The sequence below is a fragment of the Sorex araneus genome, chromosome 2 (assembly GCF_027595985.1).
Source record: "Sorex araneus isolate mSorAra2 chromosome 2, mSorAra2.pri, whole genome shotgun sequence".
NCBI classification, from domain to species: Eukaryota; Metazoa; Chordata; class Mammalia; order Eulipotyphla; family Soricidae; genus Sorex; species Sorex araneus.
This window is the reverse complement of record NC_073303.1, coordinates 80,398,707-80,424,021: the sequence shown is the minus strand read 5'-3', so window position 1 is coordinate 80,424,021 and position 25,315 is coordinate 80,398,707. Positions and strand designations below refer to the sequence as shown.

At 41.8% G+C, this 25,315-nt stretch overlaps 1 protein-coding gene across 4 annotated transcripts in view; it reads left to right on the top strand.

The window, feature by feature from the left end:
• Positions 1–1,347: 1,347 nt before the first annotated feature.
• Positions 1,348–25,315, top strand: part of SGK3 (serum/glucocorticoid regulated kinase family member 3) — an 80,168-nt gene continuing 56,200 nt past the window's right edge. For 2 of the 4 annotated variants that reach the window (XM_055125573.1, XM_055125570.1), the window contains exons 1-3: positions 1,502–1,715; positions 16,956–17,178; positions 21,091–21,174. In XM_055125573.1, coding sequence (XP_054981548.1) covers positions 17,101–17,178; positions 21,091–21,174 — 162 coding nt within the window. In that variant the 5' untranslated portion in view covers positions 1,502–1,715; positions 16,956–17,100. Of the gene's footprint in view, positions 1,474–1,501; positions 1,716–16,955; positions 17,179–21,090; positions 21,175–25,315 lie in introns of those variants that run through there. The other 2 variants (XM_055125572.1, XM_055125571.1) reach the window with 2 other exon arrangements.

Sequence of the window (25,315 nt, the reverse complement as noted above, 5' to 3'; positions counted from 1 at the left end):
TTATTGATACTGTACAATGAAGAGGCAGGCTGTGAGACAGATATGAACCCTGAAAAGTAGTTGGAGATTAGCTAGAAAAGGTAGGTGAGCGTCAGACAACAATCCTGAGTTCTTTGAATTTGTACTTTACACAGAGTGCAAACTGACAAACAGTGAAACTGAAAAGATCGTTAAAGAAACTGCCATGAAAAAAGCCCAGCACTCATAGAGAAGAGTTTGTGCCAGTACAAGAGTGTTATAGAAAGGTTAGAAAGGAGAGCTTGAATCAAGTGCCAGAGAGTTCTGAGCCTCTTCATGACTTCTCATTTGTGTGTGTGAGACTGGACAGTGCTTTCCCTATGGTCCTCTCCTGTAACTGTTGAACGCAACTGGATGGAATCAAGTATGGAAAGGCAGTTAGGGGTCAGGAGATCGTTGTCACCTGGTCTCATCTGTTAATTTTAGAGATAAGGAAATTGAGAGCTTCAGAAACTGTGACTTCCCTGAACAGCACACTGGGAGGCTAGTTCTTCTGTTTTGCTTGTTAACAAAAGGAATCTTGTGTTTCCCAGCCATAATTCCTTTAGGTTTGGACTTGATTTCTCAAATCGGTTTCTACCTTCCATAATCAAATAAATCAACAATTTAAGTAATTCCCGATTATTTCTTTTTTAAAAGGGCGCCATAGCTTTTGCTTACCTGTACATGCAGTTGCATATCTGCTAGTCACTATAGGTTTTAATTCCAAACCCGGCCTTGGTGTAATGGTATCTGTTCTCTTGGAAAGTGCCTGCCCTGTTTGGGCGCTGGGGCGAGAACATGAGTGGTTAATGTTAAATCTGGGATGAGGCTTCTTGCTAGGAGTCATTTCGGTAATTTTTCAGTTGAGGAAGGAGGATGTGTGCTGGAACTCAGTAAAGGGAACTCTTGCTTCCTTCTACTCCTCAGTTCCCTACGACTTCTCAGACACATGAAACGCTGAACTCGTGTGACCCCTGCCCTGTCCAGGGAGACTAAGATTATGCCAGTGCCCTGAAAAAGTGAACTCGGAGGATGTGTCACCTTAGCTGGAACCGGAGAGAGCGCGTCCTTTCCCCCTCCCCATGCTTCCTCGTCTTATCCCGCGATCGTGTCTTTAACCGCCTCCGATGGGCCAGTGTTCTGCCTTCGGGTTACGCACCCACACCTTTATTTAGGCTTCTAGGGACGCCCCCGTGCCCGCAATTCCTCTTGGGGTCCCCGCGCACTCTTGCGCGCCGGTGACCGAGAGGAGTGAGCAGAGCCCCCCTAGCGCTGCCCCCGAGCTGTGGGCGGGGCCGGGGGCGGAGACGGCGCCGCTGACTGGTGGGAGCGGGGCCCGGCAGTCGGGCCGCGGCTGGGAGCGCCGCGGGCGCCGCCGTGGGCGGGAGGCGTGGCTCGGAGCCCGGCCGAGTGTGGCGCAGCTGTGGCGGCGGCGATTCCCGCTCGCCACGCGCCGGGCGCGGCTCCCCGAAGGTGAGTGCGGGAGGGGACCCGGCGCCGCGCGGACCCGGAGGACGGAGCGTGTGCGCGCGCGCCGGGCAGGTGCGCGGCGGCCGGGCGGGCCCGAGCGCCACTCCGGGCGCGGGAGGACGGCCCCGGGAGGGAGCGAGCAGACGGTCGGTCTCCGGCGCGGCAGCTCGTTCTCGCCTTTCGCTTCCACACAGGAAACGTTCGCGCTGCCCCACGCACGCTGCCCGAGTCTCGGGGAAGCCCAGGTACTGTAGAGAAAAGAAAAAAAAAATTTTTTTTTTAAATCTTCAAAATAATGTTTGTAGTTAGTGATTCATGACTGTAAGAGAAACTCGATAGTGCACTTGCGGTGCAGCTTTATTTGGGCTTCGTGTTATTTCGTTTTCAGGAAGGGTGCGACTAGCAGTGGGTCTGTTATTTAAACAGGGATACCAGGGTTTACACAGGCAGTGTGTTTGTTGTGAAGGTGAAGTGCCGAGGTTTTGGGGCACAGCGCCTGGGTTTGAATCTCTTTGTTTATTAACTTTAAACTTGGTTAATTTCTCGATGCCCTATTTTCTGCGTTTGTAAAATGGAGGTGATGATAATTTGATCTTTATGGCATTGTTGTAGATCTATCAATATTTAAGTGGTTGGCCTATAGTCCACAGTTAACATTGACTTTTTTTCTCAAAATAACCGTGAATGCTAGTTATTTGAATAACGACTTGGTTATTAGACTTCAGAATTGGACCACTGGAAAACCTTTCTTGTAGGGCTGTTGCTAGAAATTCTTAGTACCTCTGGAACTGTTTTCAAGGAGTGCGTTCTGCCAGAAAAGGTTTCACTGCTTTTTTCTAGCAGGTTTAATCATAATACGATTTGTAACCTTGTCCCAAATCAGATCAACTCAAATGGCACTGAAATCTCAGGGTCTTGAACTTTGTTTTGAAGAAGACCCCTCTCCCTCAAAAAAGGGTAAATTTTAGAGTGTGGCATCATATTAAAGCTTAAGTTTAAATACTTGTAAAAGAAGTTCATATCACTGTATTTGTTGGTGGTGAGGCACTCCTGCAGACCGTGAGGTGCCCAGGTACTGAGTCCGAGGATCTGGAGCACGCAAAGCACGTGCTCTTCTGTCTCCCTGGTCTCATCACTTTATACGGAACTTTCAGATTATACTGTTTGGGGATGGTACTATTTGTAAGATTGCAAAAAGTAGCCAAGCCACACATAAATAAATGTTATAGGAACCATAACTTGCCACTTGAAAGGAATCTGAAATATAAACCAGTTGCTCTTCATAGTTAAGAATGAGTCTGAAAGACCCAAAAACAATAAATGACAGCACTTAGAATTCAGTTCTGCTGAGCAACAGATTATAAAATCTAGGATGATATTGCTTTTAGTTTTATAATAGTACTATTTTTATTTTTGACAGTTTTATGGAGCTGTGAATTTTTTTTTTCTTCTCAGCAACATCCTGCTGGGTAGCTTAATTGCATGATTCATAATCATTCTTCAGCACCTTTGATTTAAATCACAAGTCTCAGAGTTGCTACATCAATGATTGCTTTGAGAACAAGATGATTGTCTTTTTAAGCTTTGTACAAACATGTTCTAACAGTGCTTTGGTTTTGTTTTTTTAAAATGCAATCCTTTCTCCCATGTAGAGCACATAAATAGCCAGTATAAACAAATTGACTTACTAGGCAGTTTATTATCACTGTTATTGGTCAGGTTTTCTTGATTGGGTAGGATGGAGTTAGGAAGTGGAATGCTGAATGCTAGTCTACGGAAATAGGACCGGGTCACCAAAGAGATATGCAGCAATTGATGCTAACTTCAAAAGCGTCCTAGACTAAAATTATTTGGAGATACTGTTAGTTGCTGACTCCCCTTACTGCATATTGGCTTTCTGTGTAGCTCCCTCCCTCCCCTTTAGGTATTCAGATGTTTTCATCTTGTCAGGACCTTCTAATTAAAATTCCACACAACCCCACTGTTCTACATTTCTTTATTTACTTATCACTATCTATGGTCCACACTAGAGGGTGAGATTCATAAAGGCAACAATGCTTCCTAGTTGTAGTCAGTACTGTATCCTAAGTGCCTGGAAACAGTATCTGGCACAAGAAGATGTTAAATGTGTATTGTGCACACATTTTCAGCCAGGGCTGGTAATTCCTTAAGCCAGATTGATCATCCCTAAACTCTGTTCTCCCCACCCCACATTTCTATTTATTTTTTCTGGTTACTCAGGTTTTAAGCCTTGAGACAGAGTTAATCCTTCTTTCTATCTTGTACTGGGCTTGCAAGTAACTACTGACAATTTTCATGTCAATTTTGCAAATCTGCTGAACCTTTTTGTTGCTAAACCCCTTTTCTTCAGGCTTTCTTTCATTTCATTCCCTCCTTTCCACCCACAGTCCCACATGCTCCCTTTCAGATGCTTTCATATTCTCATTTGCAGAATGAAATCCAGATCAAGAAGCTTTGCTCTCCCAGTTTTCTTACATGCTCTTAAAACCACTTTTGCCATCTGTGTTTCTTACATAGTGATTCCATAGGAAAAGTGATTCCAATGCGTGGCTTATAAATGTGAGAGTAAAATAAGACTTAATGGAATGCCCTATGTGGGGAGCTTTAGGTTCAAGGCAAGTGTTGCCTAGTAATTTTCTCTTTCTGTTTTTATTAGTGTCCTTTTCCTTTCCCCCCGTGTGGGCAGGAATTCAGACAAAACTAATTACCTTTCCCTGTTTATTCTGAGGACGTTTTGGACTGCTGTTTCCAGCCACATGGCACCACCACTCCAAATACCTAGATATCTTTAGTTGGAAAGTTATTTTTCCTTTTCTTTCCCTGTATTCTAGTAAGTAGTTCAGTCTACTTTGAATTTGTTTTTCAGGCATTACTGCTATGTGTGAAGCTCCTGGGGACAAGAAACTCAAGGTCTAGTTACTTTGGGCCTAACCAGGGTTCTGGGGTGCTACTTCCAGGTCAGTGCTTAGGGGACCATGTGGTGATGCGAATCAAACTCAGGACCTCACATCTGCATTGCAATGCAGTGGTCTATTGTCAGCAACCCCCCCCACCCCCCATTTAAAAAAATTTTCTTTCTTTCTTTTTTCTTTTTCTTTTTGGGTCACACCCAGCACTGCTGCACAGGGGTTACTCCTGGCTCTGCACTCAGGAATTACTCCTAGAGGTGCTCGGGGGACCATATGGGATGCTGTGAATCAAACTCGGGTCAGCTGCATGAAAGGCAAACGCCCTACCTGCTGTGCTATTGCTCTAGCCCCTAAAATTTTCTTTTTCTTTATTTTTGTGGTACAGGGGATTAGACCTAGGGCTACTGTGTGTGTGTGTGTGTGTGTTGGGTTTTTTGTGTGTGTCAAACCCAGCGTTGCACAGGGGTTAATCCTGGCTCATGCACTTAGGAATTACTCCTGGCGGTGCTCGGGGGACCATATAGGATGCTGGGTATCGAACCCAGGTCGGCCATATGGAAGGCAAACTCCCTACCTGCTGTGCTATGGCTCCAGCCTCCCCTGGAGCTACTTTTTAAGAAAAAATAAGATATCATCGACTTAACTTTAAAAAAAAAATAAAAGTAAACATAATAGGTCTTTCAGTCCTTAATATTGAACCTTACTAATCATTTCTAACAACTGGAGAGAGAGTGCAGTGGGTAAGCCTTGCACATGGCTGACCTGGATTCTATCTCCGGCTTCCTATGTGGTCCCAAACCTTGCCAGCAGTAATCCCTGGGCACAGAGCCAGAATAAACTCTGAGAGTAATCCCTGAGCACTGACAGTGGCTCCCAAACAAACAAACAAAATCATTCGAACAATATTGCAGTTAAGTCAGAGGAATTCAGTACTAAATGAAAAAAGATAGGGCTGGAGATTTTGAAATCTGAATTCATAAAGGGGAATGGACAAAGGTGAGACAACTTACCCAGCACCCAAAGAAATGAACAGACAGAAAATAGCAATACACAAAATAACACACGCTAAGTTTATTCAGGAAACCACTGCAACAGAATAGACTTTATGTTTCAACATCAGTAGCTTTGGATTTTCTTTCTTACTGGTTTTTATTCCTTAACTATTTTGTTTGTGTTTCTTTCACTCTCTCCCTGCTTTGTTTTCTAAGGTGAATGGGACTGATTCTTTTACCCTTTCTGATCTGTAGAAAGTAATTTACATTGCTTTCTTCATTGATTGAGGTAGAAAAAAGTTAACAGCTCATAACAATTTTGCTGGCTATGTGGAGATTAATACCATTGGTTGGTTTTAGTTATTCAAAGAAGGTGGTAGATGTAAAATGTTAGAATTTGTTGGAGGTTATGTTTTTTAATTTGATATCAGCATTTGATTTAATTTTATATCAGCATTTGATTTAATATACTTTACTTCATTTTCTTACAAATATATCTTTGCAATTAAGTGAATGTTTTTATTTTACTTTTTTTTTTTTTTTTTTTTTTTTTTTTACTTTTTGGGTCTCACCTGGCGATGCACAGGGGTTACTCCTGGCTTTGCACTCAGGAATTACCCCTGGTGGTGCTCAGGGGACCATATGGGATGCTGGGGATCGAACCCGGGTCGGCTGCGTGCAAGGCAAATGCCCTACCCGCTGTGCTATCGCTCCAGCCCCTTACTTTTTTTTTTCCTAGTAAATTTTATTTGTTTCCAAAACTTGAGTAGATGTTTCTGTAATCTAAGCTTAGGTTTTTATCGCCCCTCTTGCCTCCCAAACTTCAGCTAGGGTTTTCCTATACTATTGCTTAACTTCCTTTTTTTTTTTTATCTTGATTTTGAGGTATAGTCTACTTGCAAGTATAGTCTAAATTTAACTTAGCATTTTGAGATAAAGTTTCTGTTGATTGGAACATCATTTTTTGTTCATTATTTAGTTTTTACTTGGTTTTGATTTTAGGGCCCAAACCACCCTGCACCCTGAGGCACTTGCTGGTGTTGGGAGTAATGGTAGGGAAAGTGCTTGAGGTGCCAGTGCAGATCTGGGGCTCCCTCCTGAAAGCCTGTGCTCTAGCCCTTTGACAGAAAAGAATTTTGAGGGGAAATGACATAGTGAAGTCCTAATTTTTGAAATGTTTGAACTTGAGGTTAAAATTTTTTGCATATTATCTTTACAAGTACCATAGCTAACATAAGATTAGCTGACTAGAAAGGCTGTACTAACACAGCAGATATAAGGATTTGAAGCTAATGTGCCATAATTTGTTTAAATTGTACTATAATTTAAATATATAATTGATTGTCCTGTTTAACTTTCAGAAAATTTCTTCTGATGTGCTAACCAGTAAGGTTTCACTGTCAGAAGAAAAATCTTGAAAGGAAATATTTGCTTTGGAGTAATGTTTCCTTTATCACAGTGTATAAGCATCTGTGTTTACACTGAGTTCTTGTTTTTAAAAAGCCATTACTAAGGGTGTTATATCAGATGGGATCACTCATACAGATATTAAAAGTTCAGGCACAGACTGATTTCATATCCAAGCACTTGGTAAGCACTATGTTAGTATTTATTAAGTAAACCTATATTTTCAGGGAGGATTTTATTAAGATAGTGTGGCATTTAATATTAGGCTTAATCTGGTAATGAGAAAGAAATTGATGATTCAGGAGACTGGTGAAAAAAGTGAGTGAGGTGATAGTTGTGGCCCTCTAACATGCTAAGAAATTGTGGCAAACCAATGCTAGTCCACTTTAAAAATATATAAAAAAGAATAGTGAGGCACCCATTAATTTGAAGATCTCACATGCATACTTTGTCAAAATTGAAATTTCCAGGCCCCTCTCTCCACCTAATATTTGGATTAATAAAGTAGACAGAAGTGCCCGGGGCTCTTACTAAGTGGCTGACCCTAACTTTTCTGTGTCAGTTTCTGTGTTCCAGTATTGGAGGTTCTTATATTTTGTTTGTTTGTTTTGGTTTGGGGGCCACACCCAGTCATGCCCAGGGGTAACTCCTGGCTCTGCACTCAGGACTTATTCCTGTGCTTGGGATCATAAGGATGTCCTGCCCTGTACTATCTCTCCAGCCCCCAAGCCTGGAGGTTCTTAATGAACCATCATATGCAGTCATTGATGTTAATAAATACTAACTCTGAAAGGTGATGACTGAAGGTGAATTAGAGGAAGGAGCCTTGTAGTTAGAGTGGTGGTGAAGGCTTGTGGGAGGGAGTTACTTTTGAGCAAAGGGCCCTGGTGTACTATAGCTGGAGAGGCAGAAAAAGGTCAGGTCATGTGGTTGGTCGCAGGTCAGCAAAAATTTTGTATTTTGTTCTGAGGCAGTGGCAAGTCTTGCAAAGGGGGTTAAGGAACGGAGTTAAATTCTCAATCTTGTATTGATTAAAAACTGGAAACTGTGGGAGGAATGAATAGGAAGGAGGATTGGGATGAAAGGAGATATACCAGACTGGGAGATTTGGGTATGAGTTGGTGATTTGAGTTGATATGAGTTATCTTGGGGAGTAGGTCTTATTTGTTTATGTGATGCTCCTTAATGTGGATTCTCACCAACTTCTGAGGCTCCAGGAAGACTTCCCAGAGCCTCCAGTATTTTACTACTGCTGGTTCTGTGAGCATTCACTCATAATGCTTCTTGCCCCTCACATAATCATCCATCTGCTTGCCAGCTCATCACTGTGTCGGTGATCACAGTCTTCGAGGAAGAGTTCTTCTGTATTTACCTCTGCCTGAAAGAGATCTCAGAAATGTGCGCCTCATTGGAAAGGATTGGGAAACTGGGTTCAGGAAGGCATTTTGGATCCAAATCCTAAACCTGTGACCTTGGGAGGTTGAAAAGGATTGAGCACAACTCATCCCTATGCCCGAGGTCTGGAGCCAGCAGGGGGATGTTATCAGTTGGATCAAGTTTAGAATCTTCCTTCTTATCATGATGATATTGATTGTATTATTGGAAAGCAAAGGACTGTCAGCATTTACTTCTGTCTTCCCACTCAGTCTTCCCTTAATGGCCTGTAATTAAAATGGAATTGGATTTTGGGAACCACAGACTCTCAGAACTTTTGCTGAAGTTTTTGGTACTTTATGAAAATGTTAGATGCAGATTGTTCTACATTGTGCCTATTTTGCACGTTTTAATTACTATATCACTTTCATCAAGAATCAGGATTTTATAAAAGGTATCTCAAGAGATAATACATTTAGGAAAAACTAGGACTGCTTTATGATTACAGAATGATGGGGGTGGGGTAGGAATAAGAGGAAGGATATATTAGTAAGGAAGGAAAACAGGAAAAGTTGTAACTGATTCATCATGTGATGGGTGGGTGGCGGAGGGAGGTTACGGAGCATCTTCCCTGGGCAGATCCTGTTAGATTTTTTTTTTATATCTCTTCTGCAACTTACAGATGGGACAAAGATGTGCTTTGTTTCTGTTGAAACATATTTGATATTTTTGGACCTGTTTCTGTAAGAGGTGGAAATAGCAGATACAATTATATATTATTCCAACAGACTTTCAATAAAGTAACTAGTTTGGGGCAAGAATATCTAAGGTAGGTACTTTTAGTGTAGTTTAAAACAAAACCCAAACTTTTTTGTTTGTTGAATTTTGGGACATACCCAGCAGTCATTGTTGCTCAGGATTTACTCCTGCCTCTGTGCTCAGAGATCACTCCTGGTGGGCTTGGGAGACCATACGGGATGCGGGGGATGGAACTGAAGGCCACCTGTGCAAGGCAAACCTCCTACCTACCTGCTATACTGTGGCTCCAGCCCCCAAGCCCAGCCATTTGGCCTTTTCATTTCTCAAGAATAATTTTTGCCCCTTGCCTCACTCCCCAATTCCTTGTTTACTGGGTCAGTCCCTGTTAGCCAGATCAGCCTCTATGCCAATTTTCTTTGTCTCTTCTTTGATCAGCTCAATTAGTTTCCTCTTTGGGGAACATTGTTCCCAAATACATGGTGCCCATTCCTGTTCCCCTACTGAAAAAATACTTGTGGATTTTCAAGGTCTAATTCCTTCCTTTTAGAACAGGCTTGTTCTTAATTTCCCTTACTTAGTGTCAATCATTGATATCTTTGTCTTATTAGCTAAGGGTGGATACTATACTTAAAACTATACAACTTAATGTGGGTAGGGTTCACTAATCAATGCTTGGTGATCTTCATGATATATGAAGGAAATGTTATTTTATTTTTACTTTGTGCAGAGCCCATGATTGAACTCGGGCCTCACACGTGAGATGCAATGTATTTCAGCCTTAGCTCTTTTGCTTATACTTTAAAGGTGAAAGCTTAAGACTGTTTTGACCTTATAATAAAATATTTAGATTCACTGAAACAAAGATTTAAAAGATATCTAAGGTAGGTACTTTTGTATTGTATATGCAATTATATACAATAATTGCATATAATGGGCAAAAAGAAGCATATAATGGGCAAAAAGAAGAGTACAATGATGAAGGAAAGAGATGAAAGGGGGAAAAAATGCCTTGGGTATGGTGAGATATATATGTATATGTAGCACTGTCATCCAGTATTCATCGATTTGCTCGAGCAGGCACTAGTAACGTCTCCATTGTGAGACTTGTTACTGTTCTTGGCATATCGAACATGCCACAGGTAGCTTGCCAGGCTCTGCTGTGTGGGCAGGATATTCTCGGTAGCTTGCCGGGCTCTCTGAGAGGGACGGAGGAATCGAACCCAGGTTGGCTGTGCGTGCAAGGCAAACGCCCTACCGCTGTGCTATTGCTCCAGTCCTATACATGCACTAATACACACACATACACATACTTTTTATTGAGATGAATACTGTATCAGGAGCCCATATAGTGTTGTAAACTTATCTGAATTTAAAAAATTGCCTCAGTGTCCATTTTCTTTCATGACTGTCGAACATGGTTGCCTGGATATGAATTTGTTTCATTTTCTATTACAAACTTTCTTGTATGTTTCTACTTTGTACAGTACCCTCAACAATTAAAAAAATTTATGAATCCCCTTTTGGAAAGACAAATTCCTCTTTTCAGAAGGGTGCACACATTGGTGTTTGGGGCTACTCCTGGTAGTGTTCTAGGAACCGTGCAGTTCCGGGGTTTGAACCAGGGGTTCACACATGCATAGCATGTCCTCTGGCCCTTTGAACCAATTCTCTGGACCCTCCCCTTCTCTAAAAATTTGTCTCCTATGGTAATTTTTTTCCTTGTGTTCTCTTTTATAATTTAGCCCTTGGTTGTCCTGTGATCAGACTTGCGCTTTTTCATTGCTTCCCAGAGTATCTTAGAGCACATCTGTGACATAAAACAGTGTAGTGTGATGGATAAAAGTTCCCAATCGAGGCTGCTTCTGACTTTGAGGTCACCTTCAGATCCTGACTGTGCTTCATAAATTTATGCTCTGATTTCAACTCCATTTTTTCTTTGTGGGGCCCTTGTGAATAACAACCAGATTAACACATGTAAAACACAGTTTGGGCTTGTAATAAGCTTAACTTCTAAATAGTTGCTGGTTTGATTTGGCCTGCAGGAGTGGGAAACCTTGCTAAAGTTAAACAGTGTTGAAAGCAGACAAGTATATAGATTTTTGGAGTCAGTTTGGATTTGAATCTAATTCTATCACCTGCTAACTCAGTCACCTATTGATGCCAGTGATTTTATCTCTGTTTTATTTTTCACAGTAAGGCTTTCACTTCTAACATGATTTTAGCCTTTTTTTTTTTTTAATGAGGCAAACAAGTGTGATCTCTCTCAGACTTTTGTGTATCTTCCTGTCTCTGTGAGAACAGCACAATATATTGGCTGCAGGTCTAGCACATAAACCAGATCAGCTCCAGGGATGGCTCTTAGCAGGTGCCATATCTGATCCCTTCATAACCATTTCACTGTTCTGTTAAGCAGCTTCTTTTAGGTGAAAGGATGTATGGTATGTGGTAGAACTTAGTGAATTCTGTGGTTATGGGTGAATTGACACTTCTTTGCCCCACATGTATTTCTCTGACATTGTGTAAGATTCTCTAGCAGTGAATTAGATACACTGTAACCAGGAATGGCAACTCTGGTCAAGGCATTTCAGGCAGACAAGGCAAATCTGACTTCTCTGAGCACAGAAAGAATCCTGCCCTGTTAGCTGTCTGATGCCCCCGGATAGTGCCCTAGTGGGACTCAGTGTAGAGCTTTGCTGTTGAGGTTGGACCCAGTACTGCAGTACATAGATTAAGTCAGTGAAAGGCAGGCCGTATTGTTGAGCCCATATTTGCCCTCCACCCCCACTGCCTTGGCTGCTTTGTTATAGCTCTGTTGAACAAAGAAGGAGCAGGAAGCTGATTGACAACTTTACTGAGCACTGATTGCTGGGAGCCTTTCTGTCATGGTTGATCTCTGGTGGGCATTTAAACAGAACAAAGATATTTTCACATTATGTGCTTAATTGAAAAGTTCTTCCATTTTCTTCTGCACTCTCCCTCTCCATTCTACTTTTGAAAACTTAATTTTCTGACCTTGTTCCTTCCAAGTTCCCGAGTAGCAAGTCATCCATTAGCCCAGGAGGTTCCTTTGCTATGCGCCTTTCATGGTTGCAGGTGGAATGCTGTGTTTACGACTCAGAATCCTCATTGGCAACATTTTCCCTTAGTACTCTTCTTATAGGACCATCCCTGCATGGGGTAGGAATCTCATCAGTCAAGCCAGTACCAGTAACCATACATGTCCATTTATCAACAGGCACAGCTTCTCTCTCCTCTGATAACTGGTGATAAGGGTTCTCTCATCACTATGGATTGAGAGCTCGAAGGAAGGAGGAGCAGGGACCAGAGCTAGCCAATAGCCAGTATCTGTACCTAAAGTTTACTTTTACCTTCCAGGTGAGCTCAATTAGCTCTCAGCTTGGCTATACCACAGCAAGGGAAATGTTTTGTACTGTCTAGTTTTATGATTGTTCAGTGGATCAGATAATACTCTCTTTATGATGAGCCACTCTTGTTACAAAGTCTCTTCATTTCCCATGGACAGGTATCTAATCTCTCTACCTGGACTTAATAGCAGGCCAGAAACCAACTGGATGGTAGTAGGTAGCAGAACCCTCACAACTCTTACTCTTTTTTTAGGGTGCTTATCAAAATCTCCCTGTCCCATCTCTGTTTTCCTTGTCATTTCCAATATTATTATGTGTGTACAGGCATAAGTTCAAGAGTTAGGACAGCTCTAGATCAACTTCCTGGGTCAGGCCCCAGTAGAAACTAGCAGACTCATGGGTTACTAATAAAAGGGCCAGCATACCATTTCCAAATATGAAACTCGGCAATTGTTTTCTGTCCCTGTCTCAGTAGATAAAATGCAACATGCAGTGATTTCTCTCACTTTAAACAAGCCTCAACTTCTAGTGTCATAGAAACCATCGATTGAACCATCATGGATTTCGTCCGTTATTCTCTGGCTTATGTGTGTCCTCAAAGGCCATTCTGAGTGCTTGCTCTTTCTTTTCATCTGACACTGTTCACATAATACCATCAGAGTGATGAACCAGTGTAGAGATCTGTGGGGTGCTGATATTATTAAAGTCCTTCCAGATGATATTGCGACAATCATACATGAAGTTCAGGTGAAACAGTGAAGCTGTATTGCCATTCCTGTCACTTGATGGCAAGCTGCCTTTTATTGTCCATGCTGGTGTCAATTGAAAAGAAAGCATTTACTGGCAGTAGTTGTTTACCAGATTATCAGTGATTATGCAATTTTTTCCAAGCAAAAATTACTGTATTTAGTATCATAGCTGTAGCAATAGCACAGCGGGTAGGGCTTTGCCTGCATGCAGCTGACCCGGGTTCAATTCCTCCGTCCTTCTTGGAAAGCCCAGTAAACTACTGAGAGTATCCTGCCCAAATAGCAGAGTCTAGCAAGCTACCCGTGGCATATTCGATATGCCAAAAACAGTAACAAGTCTCACAGTGGAGACACTACTGGTACCTGCTGGAGCAAATCGATGAACAATGGGATGACAGTGCTACAGTGCAGTGCTACAGTATCATAGCTGTGTTGGCATTACCATGTAATTACATTTATGGTAATCATAGTCAGGTTCTGAGTTCTTTCTGGCTTTGGTCCAGGTAAATAGGCAAGCTAAATACAGAGACAGTAAGAATTATTACCATCCCTGTGTCTTTCAACTTTTTTTTTTTTTGCTTTTTGGGTCACACCCAGTGATGCACAGGGGTTATTCCTGGCTCTGCACTCAGGAATTACCCCTGGCAGTGCTCAGGGGACCATATGGGATGCTGGGAATCGAACCCGGGTCAGCCACATGTAAGGCAAATGCCCTCCCCGCTGCGCTATCGCTCCAGCCCGTCTTTCAACTTTTTAATAATAATACTAATTTCTGAGCTTTCACAGGGATGTGGTATTGCTTTTATTTTATTTTAGAATAGGAACAGGAAGGGTGGATTCCAGGGGCTTCTTCAAGGCCCCTTATTACATAGGACATGGAGATTTGACTATTTGCTACTATGTGTGTCTATTAATAGGAAAATTCTAGGAGTAGGGAGATTGCCATAGAATGGGTCTCTGGTCTTGAATCCACTGTGAGGCAGTAGGACTGCTTTCCTCTCTAACCTCGGAATGAGTTGGAGACTCTTAGTGATATGATGGACCACAATTTAGATTTCCAGCAACTAGTGTCTTTTCAGAGGTGTGATATCCAGTAATTGTTGGAATGATTATATATTTCCTGTTCCAGTAATCAGTCTTTCTTCAGAGCCTTTCCTGATGAATGGCTACAGTTTCCTCTAGAAAAAGTGTAGAAAGATGAATGGTATGTACTGTGGCCATGAGAAGTGTCACAGAAACCTTCTGTTTGTCTCTTCTTGGTCTAACATCCTTTGAATGTACTTCCTTATATGTTCCCCAGATGCATGCTAACTTAAATAGTCACAGTTCTGCTGAAATTTTAGTATAGTTAGTCATTTATCAGATTAGGCTTTGGATTTTCTCCTGGGTTCTTTTGGGATTTAACTTTCATGATGATGAAATCGTGGATTTGGGAAAGAAGTAATGAAGAGAATTGTTACCATCGTGAATCAATGGGAAGGATCTTGATGAGAGGATTGAGAGATTGGGTCTCCCCAAAGGGGTCTCCGTTGCTGTTTTCAGTTCAGGTGAATTTGAAATTTATCATTCTTAGTCTCATTTATGTCTTTCCTGCATTTGTGATTCAGGATGACTCTCCCTTTCAGTGCCCTTTGATTAGCATTAGACTTTGTGGGGCTGCATGTTTAATCAGCTCTGTAACCCTTACCATAAAACACCACTTGATTCTTAGTCCTGTCAGCTTAGCTAGTATTAGATAAGGACTCCTTTATATCTACTGTGAATTTCCCACCCACTACTTCAGTTTATTGTTGTCTGTGTACATATTCCCACAGATAACAAGAAGCAACCCTTGCCCATTTCACAGTCTTTGAAATCATTATCTCCCCAGGGCTGGGGCTGGAGCAGTAGTACTGGGAATAGGGTATTTGCCTTCCATGCGACTGACCTGGGTTTGATCCCAGCATCACATATGGTCTCCTGAGAACCACCAGGAGTGATTCCTGAGTGCAGAGCCGGGAGTAACCCCTGAGCAACTCCAGGTGTGGCCCCAAAATATAAATAAATAAAATAAAAAGTATCATTATCTTCCTTTTTCCATGTGAACTTCTAGCACCTTGCCTAGGTCTGCACTTCGCCCTATGACATCATCAGAGGAGATCTGAGTGATCATGCCGGATTATCAGTTTCCTGTTTCCTTCTTTCATAGTATGACTACAGGGCGCATCAAACATGCATCCCATTTTAGAGGTCTGTTGCCCCCTCAGCACTTAAGATTTAGTACTGTATCAGTCAAAGCATATTCAAAAGTAATTGAAAGGACTCAACAACTGGACTGTTTACTTAACTGTTGTGGAAAGGGTAAAAGAATGAAGGCATGATGGAATACTCCATCTGTTATTTCTGTGGGAGAGGACCACTTAGTAGGAATTGTGGCAGTATCACATGCTGAATGGGACCAGAGAGATAGTACAGTGGGCAGGGAGCTTGCCTTGCACACAGTGACCTGGATTTGATCCAAGCACTGCCAGAAGTGATCCCTGAGTGCAAAACCAGGAATAAGCCCTGAATACCACTGTGTAGAGTCCAAAATCAACAACAAAAAAATATTTATGCACTGGAGATCTGACTTAAGAGTAGAGCACCTGTCTCCCAGGAGTGAAGCCCTAGGTTTGATCTGCATATTTAATGCCTGCTGATACATATTTGAAATAAATGCTCATAGATAATTTATTTGTAATTATTAGATCTATAGTGTGACTTCCTGATCTTGAACATACGAGAGAACTAGCAGAGTGACCCTCTAGAAGGTCAGTTTGGTGTCAATGGAGCATATTGGTTCCTGTGTGCCATCTGGGTGGTGTCTTGAGATGTTTTCCATGATGAAATAGCAATGCCGTTCGTTGCTTTGCTGTGTGGGAGGGTCTACTGTAATATTTCTCTAATTTGGGGTTCAGCACATAAGAATTGTGTACAGTGGGTAAAGTGCAACATATCACAGTGCTAAGAATGACGACTCCAGGGCAAGCGCAGTAATACAGTGACTAGAACATTCATGTTGCAAGCAGCCAACCCAGTTTAATTCCCAGCACCCCGTATGGTCCCCCAAGCCTGGCCAGGAGTGATCCCTGAGTACTTCTGGATGTGGCCCAGAAACCTTAAAGGGGGTGAGGGGGGTGAAGAGTCAGGACTCTGGTTCTAGGAAGCCTGGGCTCAAATTCGAAATTTTAAGATTATTTAACCTGTGTCCCAGTGGCCTCATTTGTAAAATAGGGTTAATATGTTTGTTATATGGAATCCTAATCTGAAGCAAACTCTGCCTTTAGATATAATAAATTCAAAAGCCATACTTTGAAAAAACTACGCTAGACCCATCACATTGGAGCCTTTGGGTAGGATTTTACTCAGTCTGCATAAACTGCAATATATAAGCTACAATTTTTTAGTAGTACTGTAGATAGTTGCGGTATAGCATTTGATAGGTATATCATCATCATCATCATCATCATCATCCCATTGATTGTCGATTTTCTCTAGCAGTCTCAGTAATGTCTCCATTCGTCCTAGCCCTGAGATTTTAGAAGTCTCTCTTTACTCATCTTCCCAACGGTGCTGCATTGAAGGCTCTTTCAGGGTCAGAGGAATGAGACCCATCATTGTTACTGGTTTTGGCATATGGATACTCCATGCATATGCTCTCCATGCATCAACTATGAATAACTTTGTAAATCACGTGCTTTAATAAAAAGAAACAAAAACCTTATAACAGAAGCTAAATGTCTAACCTGGACATGGTAGACATATGAACAAAAATTAGTGATGCTAATTCAGAAAATACATCAAATGGAACCTTGAACAAAGAATGACATAGTATTTTGAAATTGTTTTACTAATTTGTTTTTGTATGTGTGCATTTTTGTTTTTGTTTAGGTTACATAATGGAATATGAAAATTACCTCAAGGAATTTTATATTTCGGGATAACTGATTGTTTATCTTCTGACTCCACCTTTGAACTCATCTTTTTGGTGTCCTTTTGAGGCAAAAAAAAAAAAAAAACCCAAAGAGATTATACCATGGATTACAAGGAAAGCTGCCCAAGTGTAAGCATTCCCAGCTCTGATGAACATAGAGAGAAAAAGAAGAGATTTACGGTAAGAATGGACCTGAAAACTGATGGCAAAAATTTGAATATAGATAATATTTCCATTTCTGCTTTTGTTCTTCCTTTACCTAGAAAGTCCCCACACAGTCCCACTCCCATCTGCTATATCCAGATTTTTCTCATCTTTCAAATGGTACATATATTGCCAATCTTCCTGTGTACTGGAACAGTGCAGTTTCTTTGCAGTGCTGCGTGTTGCCAACATACCTATTCCCTTAGAGAAACTTACTGAACTACGTGATAGACCTCTGACTAGAAAATTATGGGTTGTTTATGCTCATATATTGTCACGCTACACAGGACTCTGGGAATCATTGAAGGATCCCATGTTAAGAACCGCTGTCTCTGGGGGCCAGAGTGATAATACAGTGGGTAGGACTCTTGCCTTGCACACAGCCTGTGTTCAATCCTTGGCACTCTGTATGGTTTGTCAAGCCTGCTAGCAGTGATCTCTGAGTGGAGAGCAGGAGTAAGCCCTGAGCACTGCTGGATGTGACCCCAAAACAAAACAAAACAAAATAAAACAAAAGCAACAACTACTATCTTGACATTTTTAGTATTTTATGACAGTAACCTTTCCCGTGTCATTTAAGATATATTAAATCATATTTATCATATCTTTTTTTTTCACTTTATTTGGGTGGGGGTGCACACCTGGTGGTGCACAGGGCTTACTCCTGGTTCTGTGCTCACTCCTGGTGGCCTTGGAGGACCATATGGGATGCCAGGGATCAAACCTGTGTCAGCTGTGTGCAAGGCAAGCGCCTTATCACTGTACTATCTCTCCAGCCCTCTTTACCTCCACTTTAAAGCCAAAACCATTTCTTTCTTTATTTATTTTTATTACTGTAGCATCCATTGGAGGGCTTGCTAGAGGATAAGCACAGTGAGCAAGAGCTGAATCAGTCTCAGTGTGTGTTAGAGAATAGTCAGTTTTCTGATTAGTATAATGAAACATACATTGTATTTATTCTAGTAGTTGCATTAGTATATACTAAAATCTCCTTCCCTCCTTCCTGTTCTCCCTGAGAAAAATATCTTTGCCTCTCACTAATCCAATCTTCCTTGTAAATCCCCACCCAGTGAGTAGTACAAAAAGAGATTAATTTGCCCCAATTCTCCTTGATTCTTAATTTGAGTTAAAATTTAATTTTAACTTCTAAAATTTTAGTTCTTTTAAGTAAAAATGCTAAGGCTGTCTTAATTTTTTTCCCTTTCTCATCTGAACACACATTGCTTTTCCAGCTTGGCACCTTTGTTTATGGGAGTCAAGGTATCCCCTTTCATTGTTTCTTGAGCTAATGACTAACCACATGATAACCTGATGAAGTCCCTTAGGATGACAAAATCTTGTCATCCATTCAGAAATTTTCTATTCTGAGTACAGAGTAACTTGTCTGGCAAACAGGCAGTAGTTGGCCTGATCCCACCCCGGAAACTACTCTTTTTTTTTTTTTTTTTTTGCTTTTTGGGTCACACCTGGCGATGCACAGGGGTTACTCCTGGCTATGCACTCAGGAATTACTCCTGGCGGTGCTCAGGGGACCATATGGGATGCTGGGATTCGAACCCAGGTCGGCTGCGTGCAAGGCAAACATCCTACCCGCTGTGCTATCACTCCAGCCCCGTGAACTACTCTTTTTGGGTGATCAGACCACTGGTAACTCCCTGCTGACTCTGCTGATTCACCTCCCCTATCCCCTGACTTTTTCTGGCTTTTGAGCCCAGTGAAGCCTCTCAAGTCCTTCCCTTACTCCTACCTCCTGCTCCTGCCTCAAATGGTCCCCCAAACTTCACTGGGTGAAGCCCTGAAGACCCAGAGCACCATTAGGTATGGGCTGAGGAGGCCTCCAGCGCTGCTGGGGCATCCAGGTAATCCCTGGGACCTCCGGCCCGAGCAGCATCATGTCCTCAGGCCCTTGTGTTGAATTGCCAGCCTTGTTGGCTGAAAATCAAATATGGGGCCTCACAGCTGGTGACTGTATTCTCCCCCGGAAAAAACCGGAAAATGCCGGCATATGTTCATATGTTCTGAACCCCACCAAGAGTGATCTCTGAACAAAGCCAGGAGTAAGCCCTTGAGCACTGCCTGGTGTGTCCCAAAACAACAACAAAAGACTGAATACTAAGTTGTACTGTGTCTTCTTTTGTTCCTCAGTTTAAGATACTTATCACGGGGAAGCATTGATAGGATCTTTACTCTCTTCTGAACTCTTCCCCTTTTGAACAACTCTGACATCTTTTTAATTTTTTTAATGTAGGAGTACTACCATTTATTCAGCCATTGATTAAGCTGATTGAATTTGGCATGAACTCCACGTTACTTTTTTTTTTAATTGAATCACTGTGAGATACAGTTTCAAAGTTTTCATGTTTGAGATTCAGCCATACAATGATTGAACACCCATCCCTCCACCAGTGTACACTTTCTGCCACCAGTGTTCCTAGTATATCTGCACCCCCACCCCCACCCCCACCACCAGCCCAATCTTCAGCCTGCCTCGATGGCAGGCAATTTCCCCAATACTCTCTCTCTACTTTGGAGAATTATGTTTTGCTCAAATTTTCCCATCACCATTCAAGCCTGCCTGCCAGGGGCAGATGCTAGATCATTTACTGTCCGTTGCTGATTTTGAATACCATGGATGCCACGGCTGAGTGCTTCTAGAATCCTAGATTGTAAGCCGTTGAGTTCCAGAGACATTTCTGTAGGGCACTCACTAAACCATTTTGGGATTCAATTGGGCGTCTCTGGACCAGTGCTGTTGGCACACTAAAATGGCGCCTGAAGGCACATTGTGGGTGTAACAGCCAGGCCAACTAGTGGCCAGAGAGCCAGGGAAGAACAGCCTGGTGCCTCTGCCACCGTGCGGCTTGGAGATTTTAGTTGTGGAACCCACATACCTGGGCCTTGCTTGTGGCAGCTTTTAGTCACCAGAGTTCCATCTGGAGTAGGTGGGGAGACAGCACCTTCTCTGTCTGGGGTGCCCGGTGAAATTGGCTCGGTATGGGGCCCGGAGAGATCTCCAGCTCTGTGGTATCTTCCGGGACTTGCTGCTGTGTCTCTGGACCAGGGCTATTGGTGTGCTAAGATGGCATTTGGAGACAAATTTTGGGTGTGACAGCAAGGTCGATGAGTGGGCGGGGAGCCAGAGAGGGACAGCCCAGCATCTCCGCTGCCATGTGGCTTAAAGATTTAGTCCTGGAACCCACATACCTGGGCCTTGTTTGTGGAAGCTCTTGGTCACCGGGATTCCTTAACTCTGACTTCTTCCACCAAGTAACTTCCTCTAATACAACCTCATACCTTCTCGGTTAAGACTAGTAGAGCCAAATTACCACCTTCTAGTTTGTATACCTCGCTGCTCTTTTTTCTCTCATCATTTATTTCACCATTGACTATTAGTTGACTATTGCCAACTTCCTTGCTTTACCTTCCAATTGAAACCTTGTGCCCCTTTCCTAGAGGGATATGGCTTTATGTTCTCTTCCACTGGGCCTGTTAATGTGACCATAATGTCAAATGTGCTAAAGAATCCATACCAACTAATAACACACCATATCAGGGAGAATAGCATCAGTTGAATCTGTAATATTTTATTCCTGAAGAAGAATCTGAATCTGAAACCAGAATGGTAAATGGCTGATTTCAGAAAATCTAAATAATAGCACACAGGTGTTTATTATGCTTATTCTTTGAAAATGATAGAAATATTTGATAGCATTTAAAAAATAAAAAAAACAACCTTTTGTAAAGATAAATATTTTAATTGATATACTGTGTATTTAGAGGATCAATGACATAATGTCTAATGTCAGTTTTACAAGTATAAAACAGCATATTACATTACAGTTGGATATTTTGCAATCCAGTTTTATTATGTTGTTTTCATTTCCACAGGTTTATAAGGTCCTGGTCTCTGTGGGCAGGAGTGAGTGGTTTGTCTTCAGGAGATATGCAGAGTTTGACAAGCTTTATAATACCGTAAGTCATAGATTTTTGTTCAGAACACCCGAGAAGATTGCAAAATAAGAGTAGTTAATTCGAAATACTAAATAAAAGGTTAAGAGGTTCTTTAAAGACATTTTAAACTTTGACAAAAAGGGGAGCAAGAGACCTTTTGACAGTTCACAGTGAACTAATGAAGATGAAACTTCATTAGTTCATCTAATGAATTAGTTCATCTAATCATCATGCAGCTTGAATTACATATTAATGTCAGAATATTATAAATTTTTTCTACTCTAATGTGTTTTAAACATGCTATTGTTCTAATACAATTTGTAAAATTGTGGTTTAGATGACATAGTTATAAGAGAATTGTATATGGTATTAAGGTACAGTTATTACACCCCATTACAGAGCGCCCAAGACCCGCACCACTGCTAATCTCACTTCTAGTCCACCTCTTCTTTCCTGCCGCACCTCTCTCCACTGCTTCATAATCTGACTTTTGTAATCCAGGGCTAAAGGCTTGTCATAATTTAATGTTGTCTATCTTATTTTTGTCTCTTTTATACCACGGATGAGTGAGATCATCCAGTATTTGCCCGTCTGCCTCTGACTTACTTTCTTTACCATGAGACCCTCCAGTTCCATCCATCTTGCAGCCAACTGTTTGAGCTCATCTTTCCTTACAGCTAGATAATATGCTATTGTGCATAGATACAACAACTTCTTTCATTTGTCATTGGACATATAACATGTTTCCATAGTCTGATTATTGTACTGAGCAATCATGCTGTTTTGGGGCTGGAGCGATAGCACAGTGGTTGGGCTTTCGCCCTTCACGTGGCCGACCTGAGTTTGATTCCTCCTCCCCTCTCGGAGAGCCCGGCAAGCTACTGAGAGTATCGAGCTCGCACAGCAGAGCCTGGCAAGCTACCTGTGCGTATTGGATATGCCAAAAACAGTAACAATAAGTCTCTCAATGAGAGATTTACTGGTGCCCACTCGAACAAATCGATGAGCAATGGGATGGCAGTGACAGTGACAGTGATACTAAACTAATAGCTTCATGCTGAAAATCTGCCAGAGCCCACTAACCTTCCATAGTTTCCTTCTTAGAGATAAGTCTTCATATTTTTGTTTGTTTTTAGAGCCACACCTGGTAGTGCTCAAGGCTTACTCCTGGCTCTGTACTTAGGGGTCACTCCTGGGGGACTTAGGGTACCATATATGGTACTGGGGCTTGAACCAGGATGGCTGTATGCAAAGAAAGTGCCTTAAACTCTGTATGATCTCTCCAGGCCAAGACTCCACATTCAAAGTCCCTTACAGGTAAAATTAACATTGATTTTCAAAGGCCTAACATTCATTACCTAAGGATAATATCTGAAAGATCTTTAGTGGGACTAGAGCAATAGCACAGCAGGTAGGATGTTTTCCTTGCACGTGGCCAGCCCAGGTTCAATTCCCAGCATCCCATATGGTCCCCCAAGAACCGCCAGGAGTAATTCCTGAGTGCATGAGCCAGGAGTTACCCCTGTGCATCACTGGGTGTGACCCAAAAAGCCAAAAAAATAAAATAAAGATCTTTAGTTATTTCACTAATTAAAACGTGTTTTTTATATTCCTTATTCAGATATTATTATTAATCTTTTTTTCCCTTATAATTAAAAATATTCTTTAGAAGTGGTAAGCAGGAGCTCCATGGTGATTTAACACAACAGCAGCTACACAGGGAGCAGTGCTTGTGAAGCATGTTTCCTTTAAGGGTGTGGCAGAGCAGGAGGCTATGGAACACCCCTGAATTGCTCATTCTAGAATCCAAATTATGGCAGCTCTGAGAGTCAAATTTTGCTTCAGTTCATGGTGTATGTTGGAGGCATGATGTGATAACATATACCTCTAAAACAAAAAATTTGTATTCTTAGAAGCTAGTGCTGCCTCAATAAAAAGAAATGTTAAATATCAGTTGTCATATCAAAGAGGCCCGCACAGCAGAGCCTGGCAAGCTACCCGTGGCGTATTCGATATGCCAAAAATAGGAACAGCAAGCCTCACAATGGTTACTGGTGCCCACTCGAGCAAATTGATGAGCAGTGGGATGACAGTGAGACAGTGATATCGAAGAGAAATACATATGAGTCAACAAAGAATATAAAACACTTAAAGATTGAAAGCTATAAAAGAGAAGGTGGCACAAAGAAATGGAAAAATATTTGAACTAGAAGGATAGTACTGCAGGTAGGGCGCTTGCTTTGTATGCAGCTGACCTGGGTTTAATCTTTGGCACCTCGTATTGTCCCCTGAGCCTACCGGGAATGACCTTTAAAGCACTGCTGACTCTGCCTGTATTCCCTCAACCCTTCTCCCCACCCCACCCCCAAAAATAGAAGAAAAAAGGGAAAACATTCAATATCCTTGGTTGGAAACCTTAACATTGCTAAAAATGGCAATACTATGGGAGGTGCTGAAAGGCTGAAGTACACAATTTGCATGCGGGAACACTCAGTTTAATCCTCAGCATTACATGGTTCTCTGAGCTCAAGAAGGGAGGGAGGAGAAGTGGTGTCCAACCAAGGTATTATACTCTATTTAGAGCAAATACTGCTAAATTTGTACAGTGGGATCAGAGAGCAGTTTTACGTGCTGAACACATGCTTTCCATTCAGGAGCCCAGATTTGATCCCTGCCACTGAATATGGTCCCAAAATCACCAGGAGTAGCCCCTGAGCATTGTTGGATGTGGTCTTAAAAACAAAACATAAAATGTTTATGGAGTCACAGCACCCCCCATCCCTGCCAAATAACTAGGCAATACTGAAAAAAAACAGGAGGCATCATACTCTTTGGCTTTTAACTGTACTATAAAACTGTTGTAATCAAAATAGTGTGGCATTGGAATCAAAACCGACACAGCAACCATTCTCAATTCTTCAGTAGAATGGAGTGAATATAGATAAAGGCTCAGATGTATGATCAGTTAATTTGCAACAGAGTAGCCAGCTGCGCAAAATGGAGAAAGGGAAAACCTCTGTAACAAAGAACTGGAAAAACTGGCTGGCCACATGCAAAGGAATAAAATTGAACCATTGTTTTACATCAGGTACCACAGTTAACCCAGAGTGGATTAGAGAATTAGATGTTAGACCTAAATCTGTGAGATGCATTAAAAAAAAAAAAAAGAAAAGTGAACACTCCGTGGTGATATTGACTTCAGTGGTGTCCTCAGTGATAGTTTCAAAGGGAAAAAGGTGGGGAGGAGGGGGGCGGGGACAAAAAGCTAGCAAGTGGGATTATATCACACTAAGAAAGCTTGCTTAGTATGAAAGCACTGTGAAAGAAACTACCACAAAAGCAATTTGGACATTCTATTCTGGGTAGGGTAAAGTATTTGTACACCATACATCTGACACATGGTTGAGAAATGTAAGATAGATAAAGCACTCACAAAAGTCAACAATAAACAGCCTCTAAACTGGAGAGAGTACAGTGGTTAAGGTTCTTTCCTAATAACAGTGGCTCATATTCTGGCCTCACATAAAGTCCCCCATGTACCACCAGGCATAGCCCTTGACTGAGCACCAATGGGTGAGGACCCATAAAAACAACAAACCCCAAAAACAACCTCAGCAAAAATTGCTTTCTTAAAAAAACCATAATGCCCTACAGTAGAGAGTAAGAAGGAAAGTATCTGCTATTGAGGCAGGGGGTTGGGTGGGGGTTGCGGGAGGCTTACAGGGGACATTGGTGTGAAAAATTTACACTGGTCGGGGGATGGGTATTTAATCACTGTATTACTGAAACTCAATCATGAAAGCTTTCATGATTTTATCAAATCACCATGAGATAGTTTTAAATTTAATTAAAAAATTTAAAAAGTAAATTTAAAAAGTAAATTCAGGGACTGGAGCAATAGCACAGAAGGTAGGGCATTTGCCTTGCATGCAGCCAACCTGGTTCAATTCCCAGCATCCCATATGGTCCACTGAGCACTGCCAGGAGTAATTCCTGAGTGCATGAGCCAGGAATAATCCCTGTGCATCACCGGTTGTGACCCAAAAAGCAAAAAAAAAAAAAAAATTTTTTTTTTAATTTTTAAAATTGCATAAAAGAGCTGAGTAGTGTTCTCTGAGAAAGGCATAAGATTAACAGTTGGCACATGAGGAAAAATTATCCT